This window comes from Akebia trifoliata, chromosome 12, assembly GCF_017979445.1.
Source record: "Akebia trifoliata isolate Shusen 1 chromosome 12, ASM1797944v1, whole genome shotgun sequence".
Taxonomy (NCBI): domain Eukaryota; kingdom Viridiplantae; phylum Streptophyta; class Magnoliopsida; order Ranunculales; family Lardizabalaceae; genus Akebia; species Akebia trifoliata.
This window is the reverse complement of record NC_141386.1, coordinates 30,131,005-30,141,594: the sequence shown is the minus strand read 5'-3', so window position 1 is coordinate 30,141,594 and position 10,590 is coordinate 30,131,005. Positions and strand designations below refer to the sequence as shown.

The window sequence follows — 10,590 nt, the reverse complement described above, 5'->3', positions numbered from 1 at the left end:
CAGTTTATGGCCTATCACATTGATTCATGCGAGATCTAAGATGTCTGATCAAATATTTTGATAATCAGGTAGGACTTATAATGGTACATATTTTTATTCGAAATTTGAGTGATTCGAATCCGAATTTAACAGATTTGGTTTCATCAAGTATATCCGAATTAAAATATGGTTTGGATATAGGTTGATGTCATTTACACTGAGTCAGATCCGAGTCGAATATGATTTCATCTTTATATCTGTCAAGATCTAAATGATATATTACTTTGTAAGTTATATTATTATACTTTTGAAGTTGTCTTTAATCAATCAATATGGCTAGGTGTAGTAGTTAATGTCTCTCTCCAAAATGAAGAGAACTTGAATACAAGTCATATTTTAGCAATTTTATTTAAAATAATCTTAAACGATTTGATATTATCTAATCCGAATCGATTATTTCTGTCAGATAGAATCTGGATATGATTTTATTAAAAGTAAAATGATTTGGATATAGTCTTAACTAGTATGATCCGAGTCGAATTTGAATCTGGATAAAAAATTCAGATATGGATACGAACATTGATAACTTGCATAATTGAGTATATTTTATCACTTCTTAACTTTAAACTTTAGTCTAATTTTATTTATTTGTGTTGATTTTAGGTTTTAATGTCATTATTTAAATTTATTTCAGATTTGAAGAAAATGAAGACCCAATTTTACAAGCCTATCGTTTAGAAACTCTCTCATTTAAATGAAGATGTTATTTGAATATAGGAGCTGCTAAATAAAAGAGAAAAACACATGAAATAAGGGCCAGTTGGTGTTGAATGGAAGTGATGCAACTGAAGGAATCAACGTGCTACACAGGAGAAGGGGGATTTTTGCGGGACGCAAGGACAAAAATAGAGAAATAGAGCGGACGAAAAAGTGATTTTTTTTTTTCTTCGTTTTAAAAGATGCTGCGACTGAGAGGCTAGGAGGAGGAGAGTATTTTTTCAGTGTTCATCTTCTTCAATTTTTTTCAGAAAATTAATAGTGAATTCGTTTATGTTAATTTAATTTTTAGCATGAACTAAATTTTCTTTATTCTAGGAAAACGATGTAATCTAGTTCCGAACTGTGCTTGCTTTTCTATGCTAATTTGAAGTAATTCTTTTATATGTTTGTTTGATTTATTCTGAGTTTATTGCTTCTAATTAACTGGCCATTAATTAGATGGTTTTGATCTTGTGATTTGCTATCGAAAGAGGGAATTATAGGATAGATCTTAGATATTTCGGCATAGGTAAATATAGAAATCGAAAGACTTGTATGAACCTATGTAGTATTAAAATCGTTGATCTTAATGCTTTCTTGTTTTATTAAATTGCATACTCTTGTGTAAAATGATGAACAAGAATATTTTCAATTGAGTATCAAAAGAAACATTTGGATGAATTGGAGATTTGTTAACAAACAGAGAGAATTAAATTCGATTAGTTAGATGAGTAAAACATAGTAAGGGATTAGGTGAAATCGATTTTCTAGAAGTTTTCTTTCCCATTGATTTGATCTTCGAACATCTTTCTTTTCCTTTGAATTAATTTTATTTTAAATTATAAGTACAAAAATCTTAATGACTTTTCTAAATAAAGTCGAGATTAGTATAATGTCGGTATTTGTCAAAAATAAGTTACCAATCCCTAAGGACGATACTCTTCTCATCATTTTACTATAAAATTACGATATTGTGCACTTGCAGTTTTGCACCGAACAAACATACTCATATCCGATCCGAATCTGACCTATTTTAAGCCCTAAAATCTGGGTCAATAATCTTAATCAAGACTACTATATTTTTCATATGAAATAATTAATTTTCAATAATATAAACAGTTATTATCTATATAAAATAAAATTTTATTAAAAATCTATTAATCTTACGTATAATAAAAAATAATAATTATAATTTTAGATATAAATGAATAAGTCAAGTTTGATGACATGTGAAAGAATAACTTATTGAAAAAAAAACAGATGATCCCAACCATGAAAATATAAGAGTCATGATTTTTGACACCCCTTCTAACGTACACTCCCGTACGCCCCCTAACGTAGTATGGGCTAGAATCATACATTTTTTTCTTGACATACACAATTGTACATCCTCATAAACATGCACAATTACGTATCCCAAGAAAAAATTTGTGATTCTAACACATTTTGTGAGGGGGGGGGGGGGGAACAATTGAGATATATTCTTGGGAAAAGTATCTTCAAGATATATGTCACTGGGATGCACTTAATTTTGAACAAGAAGTAAGATATATCTCTAGGATAAGTATCTTTGAGATACGTCATTTGATTATGAATAAATCTTGATAATTGGATTTCGTGTTTTTACAGGTAAGTCATTCTTTGTGAGTCATTGAAACAACCTACACTAAATATATGCTATTAAAAAAAAGAGTCGTGCTGAATGCATGCGATTTTGAATTATGTGGCTGACATGGCAAGGGTACATAACAATATATCTTTTTCTTTGGAATAAACAGGAAAAAGAGCTGTTGTTCTGTGCCCTTGTCACATTAGCCGTGCACTCAAAATTGTGTTCATTCATCGTTATTCTAAACAAAATGATTTACAAATTCTAGTGAGATAACTCATCGAGACAAGATGATTTGAGAGCCAACCCAGTACTGATGGGTGACGAGACAGAGACTCTAAATCGAGTTTGAAAGCCATTCCATTAGAGTCAATATTTATCCGTATTGCGTTCTTCTTCTTCTAAAGGAAAAAGAAGGAAAAATAATAGCCGTGGCATACTCAATTGACTCGTTGACGTGGCGCCTCAGGGTACATGGCTCCATTGGGAGACATTTTTTTATGGAGAACTGCAATTGTGTATATCGAGGCATACATATCTACAGTTTCAAACTTGTCACGTCAGTGAGTCGATTGAGTATGTCATCTGGCGAGTCATATAAGGGAAAATTTATACTTTGCGTCTAAATATGTAAAAGGTCAAGCTTAATTTTAAAAAATAGAATGCAGGACTCGTTGAAAGCTGTGCGTCGTTCTCCTACCCCAAGTAAGTGTGGCTTTGATAAATCCTTTTGAGGATATTTTTGTCCCCAGGTTCGGCCTCGGTGATATCAAGTCAACAACTTCACTTGGTCAATGTGTGTGTCTTTGATAACTTGGTCAATTTGACTACACTTGAATGGATTTAGAGGTGACTCGGTCCCAAACTCAGATGAAACCAAATTGACAAGTTAAATCATCAAATCAGTCAAGTCAACCCAAAAGACATCGAATATGGATAAAAACTCGACTGAGTTGTTCAGCTACATATAATATCCCTGTGTAGAACAAAAAATCAATATTTTTTATGTGTTTTAAATTAATAAAAGTATTTTTTAAATATTTTTAGATTAATATATTTTATTTGACTTATATGAGTTGAGTTGAGTTGATAATTTTCAACTTGACTCAACTCAATAGACATTTGGGTTGAGTGAAGTTTTAAAACCATGTACAAGAGATATGCTTACTTAATCATTTTATCAGGGAAGTATCCTAGACAGAGGTAGGTGGTAACTTGGGTAACAGCCAACACCAACCAAAAAACAAATATTAAACAAATACGATTTATTTAAAAAGATAGAGATATGGATAAGACCAGGGGTGGAGCCAGAATTTTCTTGTAGTGGGGGCAAACTATGATTAGTTGTATAGTTGAAAAACTTTGAATGGAGTGAGGTGAGGGTGTGGGAGCAAAAATTGGAGGGAGGTGAGGGTGTGGGGGCAAATGAGGAGAGAGATGAGGGAGTGGGGACAAATGGGACATGTAATTAATTGAAAATATAAGGGTGTCTCAAAGTTCTGTGGGGGCAATTGCCCCCACCAGCTCCTTACTAGCTCCGCCCCTGGATAAGACTTAAAGTCGTGTTGGACTAACATTACATTTGACATCGATTCTCTGATGTGGATGGAGGTACCCACGTAGTCATGAAAGCTTTGCCCTCGTATCCCAATGAAAAGAATCTATGATTCCGTACCTATATCCTGTCAACAATGTGACTGAGAATCGATGTCAATTCTAAGGTCACTTCAGAAATTTCCTATGGATGATAGTATTTCTAATAGATTTTTTTTGTAGTTAATTTTATAAGGATGACTTGAAAAGGTAAACATATTAATTAACTCTTTTAAGGGTTTTTTTTATATATATACAAAAAATCAAATATTTTTATCTTAAAAAATCGAAATGGAGGATGATATTGTCATTTAAACTCATGTCATGTAGAATGTGTGCATTTTGGAATTGAGTTTATGATTTTAAGACTCATCCATGGAGTCGAAGGTTATAGAAGGGGATAGGATAGTAAATACAAATCATCTATCACATTGGCTCATCTGAGTTGCACAATAACTCATTTAAAATTATGAAAATTTTAACAAAGTCAACACCATTGGATTATTTTTTTTAAGGATATAAATATATTTATGTATATTAGGAAATGTTAGCGTCTAAGATATCTTTTGATGTTAGCATTATTCAAAACTTTGATTGTTTTTAAAATGTATTTATTATTTTATCTCTTAATTTAAAAAATTAGTGTGTTTTGATCATGGGCGAAGCCAAGATTTTCTTGTATTAGGGGCAAACTATGGTTCGTTGTATAGTTGAAGAACTTGAATGATGGAAAAATTATTTGTGCTAAAAAATACTATTGGAGAGAGGTGAGGGTATGGGGGCAAAAATTGGAGGGAGATGAGAGTGTGGGGGCAAATGGGGAGGGAGACGAGGGAATGGTGACAATTAGGACACGTAATTAGTTGAAAATATAGGGGTGTCTTAAAGCTCTGTGGGGGCAATTGCCCCCACTAGCTCCGCCCCTGGTCTTGATTATTGTGTAATGAATAATTTTATGAAAAAATCATGATAAACTAATTCTTAAAAAAAAAAACACTCAACTAACATGACATATTTAGTGCACAAAATCATGGATATATATATATATATATTTTTTATTTTTCTCGAGATACAAAAGAAAAAATCTATGATCCTATGCACATTTCATGTTAGTTGAATATTTCTATATTTGAGTCAGTCTATTATTATTCTTTTACGAAAATGACATTAAAATAAGAGTTGTGATAAATTGCCGTGGCAAAATATATGTTGTATATGCAAGGCTAGGGCACATAACCATAGATTTTTTTTTTTTTTGTTGATATACAATGAAAAGATCAACGGTTCTGTGCCCTTACCACATCAAATTGTGTATAGATTGCGAATGTTTTGCCATGTCAATTTATCATTAGTCTTGAGATATATATATATGGGAAATGTTCAGCACCCTAAGTTTTACCACACACTTTAACAAACGTTTTTTGTCCTACATGGGTTAGAATTTTTGGAATGGGCTGATTTTTGGTGAGGATGATCTCTATGATTAGAAGATCATCCTCCCCAAAAATCAGCCCATTCCGAAATGTTTAGCCCCATGTTTACACGTTGAAAAATCGTGGACCGTCCATTTTTTGTAAACCATTTTTGATGGGGTTATAAGTTTTGGAATGAGCTGATTTTTGGTGAGGATGATCTCCTCACCATAGAGATCATCCTCACCAAAAATCAGCTCATTCCGAAACTTCTAACCCATGTAGGACAAAACGCGTTTGTTAAAGTGTGTGGTAAAACTTAGGGTGCTGAACGGGACCCTATATATATATATATATATATATATAATGGCTATTTTCACAAATATATTATTATTCAATGATTCAAATATCCATATTTTATTTTACTAAATGATAAAATAATAAAAATATTTAATTCTAATTTTGAAAAAACAAAATTAGGAAGATGCTAACGTCTTTCAACATAAAAATAACTATGAACCCATTTAGACAGTTTGACTCGGCCAACACGAAAACGAGTCGAATATCGGGTTTTAAAACCGTTCATCCGCGGTACGCCCGACAGATCAGTGTACATGACTTTTTTTTTTTTTGGTAAGAAAATAATAAAGCAAGTCAACCCTTGGAAGGATTGATATTGACAGGATTTTTTCTATGAACTGGGTCTGGGACGGACAATAGGATATACTCGATGGAGATATCAAAGATTCGTACCATCTGCCTGGTTGTATCATTCTCTTGTCCTTTATTAAGGCTTCGGTTCGACACTTCTCTGCACAGAACTCAGAAGACCTCTCTCTCTCTCTCTTTCTCGCTCGTTTTCCCTCTTTTACTTTACCCTCTCATCTCTGCAAAATTTTTTGCTTCTCGAGACACTGAAATAGAAAGAAAGAAAAATAAATCAAAATTTCTTTTTTGGTAATTAGAGCTTATATTTATTTAAGGTTTTTGAAGGATTTCTGGCTTTGATTTTTTTGGGTTGATGAGTGAGAACTGAGAAGAGAACTCAGAGAAATTAGGAAGAAATGGAGAAGAGGAAGTTAGGGTTTTTAAAGGGTATGTTCTTGGTTGTAGCTGTTGTAGAGTTGTTAGCGATTCGAAGTGTAGTTGGTGTTGGTGAAAAAGAAGAAGAAGGGAAGCGTTATAAAAATGCATACGTGGCGATGATGTACATGGGAACACCGAGGGACTATGAGTTCTACGTTGCAACACGTGTGATGCTCAGATCTCTAGCGAATCTGAAAGTTGAAGCAGACCTTGTCGTCATTGCTTCTCTTGACGTTCCCATTCGTTGGGTTCAAGCTCTGTAAGTCCAGATTATCAATCTCTCTTATCTCTTTTTGCTAAAATGCGCCTGAAGTCAAGAACAACATAAGAAAGCCGTTGGATTCAAATTATGAACCTCGATTTCTGTGTAGAAGAATTACAAACAAAAAAAAAAAAGGAAAAAATTTAATTTTCTCACTAATCTTCTCTGTTTCTCTCTTCTTTCCTCTTTTGCTTCTTTGATGTTTTTTTTTTTTTTTTGATAACGAAGGGTATCCGGGCCAGTTTGCACGCACCAGACTAGTCCCTACGCCCCGCACTCAGGCTATACCCCACTACGTGGAGTGGTGCGTGGCCACCAAGGTTTTTTATGGGTAGTGGGATTTGAACTTGAGACCATAGAAAGAGCAGATTCCTTGGCCCCAAGTTACTACCATTCAGCCACCCCCATTCTCTGGTTTTTGGAAAGATAGATTATTAAATAGAATTAAAGGAAACTTGCTAAAATCCACGTTTTCTTAAGTCTTAAACGGGTGTAATAATAAGGCATTTAAAAGTGGCATTAATAGATTTAGAGATGTGGGTGGGTGTGATATCTAAACGATAATAACTCTTCGACACGCGCCAATGCGGCGCGTCACATCTATCTGTTCAGCGCGTGGGAAGTAATATTCTTTTGCTGATTTCCACGTCTCTTGAACTCAGTATTCTCTTATAAACTACTGCTAAATGACTAAAATGCCCTTTTGTACATACTTGATCTAAGTCTCTAACAAATATTTCCTTATGAAGAAAAGAAAGAGATTGAACTAAGAAAAGCAATTAAAATAAGCATGATTGATGATTCTTGACCATTGAATTTGATCATTTTTTTTTTCCATAATTTAGCCCCACACAAAATGCTCTGCTAGGAATCATATGTTGGTATTTAGATTCCTCAATGGGTGGAATGGTGGGCCGAACATTCATGGGTCGTTGGACATAACATTAGTCAGACACACTTCTTATACTTTAGCATCATGGGTTCATCATTCATGGGCACAAGGGTAACTTACATAGCTGACTTCTGCTGAAATCTACTTGGTTGCTTGATTTTTAACGACTATATCTGCATTTAATTTACTTATTTAAATATATTTTACAAAATTTATATCTGTTGTTTCAAATTGTTAGATTTAAATAACAAGTTTATTTTCATCTCTAATCAGTCCTTTTCCAATTAAAGGTGTAGATTGAACCCCTATTTGGATTAAAAATAACATCAAACAACTTTTAATGGCATATGAATTTGTTTTTTAATATAAAAAGCCCAAAATCTACCCGAATTGGCCTGAGTCCATTAAGTCCGGACTTGGGCTTTACTAAATTAGGGCCGATAGGAATTTGGACTGGTCTAAGGCACAGCCAGCCTCTCTCTTTAGGGCTGGGTTCCCCCGAATCCCAAGTCACTATCATCCCGAGGAAAAGTCTTCCTAGGGTCGAAAACATTGACTATTTTTGGACCATCCAATAGAATGCATTTGATTGAATGGTTATCATCATCGATTAGGTACCCCCGGAACAGATCAATGCATGCACACAAATTTCAAAATATTATCATTGCTAGGTTAGTAATGGTAAGGCAAGCTGAGCAAGAACAACAACAACAGAAAACTATAATTTTTTTTAGTGAGCAATTGTGCTTCTTGATGCAGTGAAAGGGAAGATGGAGCAAAGGTGGTGAGAGTGCAGAACATGGATAACCCCTACAAAGGGCAAGCCAACTTCAACAACAGGTTCAAGTTGACGCTGAACAAGCTCTACGCATGGAGCCTGGTTAGCTATGACCGGGTCGTCATGCTCGATTCAGACAACCTTTTCCTCCAAAAAACCGATGAGCTTTTCCAATGCGGTCAGTTCTGCGCCGCCTTCATCAACCCTTGCATCTTCCACACTGGCCTCTTCGTCTTACAGGTATTCCCGCCCCACTGATGTCTTTGACAATGCACTTTAGTTATGCTTAAAAGGGTCATTACATGTGAGCTAAGTCAACCCCTTCTTTTTTTTCCTGAACTCCACAGCCATCATTGAATGTGTTCAAAAACATGCTCCATGAATTAAAGATAGGGCGAGATAACCCGGATGGTGCAGATCAGGGTTTTCTTGCTAGCTACTTCTCAGATATGCTTGATCAACCAATGTTCCATCCACCTCTTAATGGCACCAAGCTTGATGGCAACTATAGGCTTCCTTTAGGTTACCAGATGGATGCTTCATATTACTGTAAGTAAATTCCGATTTCGGTGGTCTCTTTGCTCGTCTTTGCAAGACGACGAATTGTGATCACGAGATTGGGCTCATTGTATCCTAGAAACGTCTCGCTGGAAATCATTTTGCAAACTTGAGTAGGAAGCGAATAACATTTTAAAGGAAACGATCTCATGCCTTGAGTTCAACTTCTCTTGTTTTCTTACTTTTATTTTTTAGATTCTACGCCATTATGTTTCCAACACTTCTCTGCATTGTGTTCAGATCTTCAGCTTCGGTGGAGTATACCTTGTGGACCTAACAGTGTGATCACCTTCCCAAGTGCTCCATGGTTGAAACCCTGGTATTGGTGGTCATGGCCTGTCCTGCCATTAGGCCTCTCGTGGCATGAGCAACGTCTACAAACACTTGGGTACGGTGCTGAGATACCCATGGTCTTAATCCAATCAGTGATTTACGTAACAGTGATGATAATGAACCGGTTGACACGACCCAACCTGTCCAAGATGTGCTACCGATATCATGACAAGAGCCTGCCTTTCCAAACAGGACTCAAGATGACAGCCATGTTGTCAATTCTAGCTGTCTACATTGTCCCCGCCTTCCTCATTCCTCGGACGGTGCACCCACTCCTCGGTTGGGCTCTATACTTGCTCGGCTCTTCTACACTAGGCTCGGTCATGATTAATGCCTTCGTGCTGCCAGCACTACATGTCCTGATGCCTTGGTTGGGGATTTTGGGTACCCTTCTTGTCATGGTACTCTAATGGGATCGTGCGAGCCCTCGTAGTATTCTTTTATGCCTTCTGTTGTGCACCAATAGTGTGGGGATCACTTGTTAAAGTGACGACAAGCTTGCATGTCTCCTTTGAGAGGGCGGATTCCTTCTTGCCGAGATCAGGAGAATCTCCACAGCTTCCTGGGTTCAATAAGTTGTACTGACTAACTGACTCGCCATTGTGAGAAGATGATACCTTATTTTTACCGTTCTCAACAATTCTTTCATGATAAATATTTACAACTTCTGTCTTCTTGTGTAGTTATTCAAATTATAAGATTAAGGTTACCCTATCTAGCATACTATCACAGAAAAAGGACCACAAAACAGATCAGAAAATGCATTTTGTTCACTCTTTGTTTTCTTGAATGATAAAACCATCAAAGGTTTAGAATCTCATTTCAAGTCAATTTTTCGTTCGTGTAAAAGACTACGATGATCTACACCTACGCATTCAGAGAAAATATGATATTTCTTGAAAGATTTCAATGTTTGAGGTTAATATATTGGACTAACCATTAAATCCAGAACTACAAGTAATACTGAATGATACCTAATATAATCTCTTCTTTTTTAACATTGGTAAAATGCAAATTTATAGTACAAAACTGAAAACCTATACAAACTACACAGTAGTAAATGAGGGTATCTCTAGATAGTATTGAACCCAACAAAGAAGATGCACAATATCATGAAACCGAGCAACAAATCCATCTAATGATAAGATCATTGACCTGAAAACCATGAACTGTTAAGAAAAATAGGTGCAATTGAACCAAGAAAATAAATCGAAAAACAAATACAAAACAAAATCCAATCACACAAAGAAACATAGAGATTTTACGTGGTTCCCCCAAGATTGAGGTACATCCATGGATCACATCTATTCCACTATGAAGAGAAAACTT

At 35.3% G+C, this 10,590-nt stretch overlaps 1 protein-coding gene and 1 long non-coding RNA gene across 2 annotated transcripts; one reads left to right on the top strand and one right to left on the bottom strand.

The window, feature by feature from the left end:
• The first annotated feature begins 6,162 nt into the window (after positions 1-6,162).
• LOC147389407 (putative glucuronosyltransferase PGSIP8) lies at positions 6,163-10,004 on the top strand. Its single transcript, XM_086419201.1, is given in 5 exon segments — positions 6,163-6,697; positions 8,352-8,610; positions 8,718-8,919; positions 9,169-9,661; positions 9,663-10,004. Coding segments are annotated over 5 exon segments (1,419 nt in total). The 5' UTR covers positions 6,163-6,416; the 3' UTR covers positions 9,847-10,004.
• On the bottom strand, positions 6,460-7,099 carry LOC147389408 (uncharacterized). The gene is made up of 2 exons (XR_015170829.1): positions 6,857-7,099; positions 6,460-6,745 (listed from the first exon to the last, which is right to left on the bottom strand). It is a non-coding gene; the product is annotated as an uncharacterized LOC147389408 (long non-coding RNA).
• Positions 10,005-10,590: the final 586 nt, after the last annotated feature.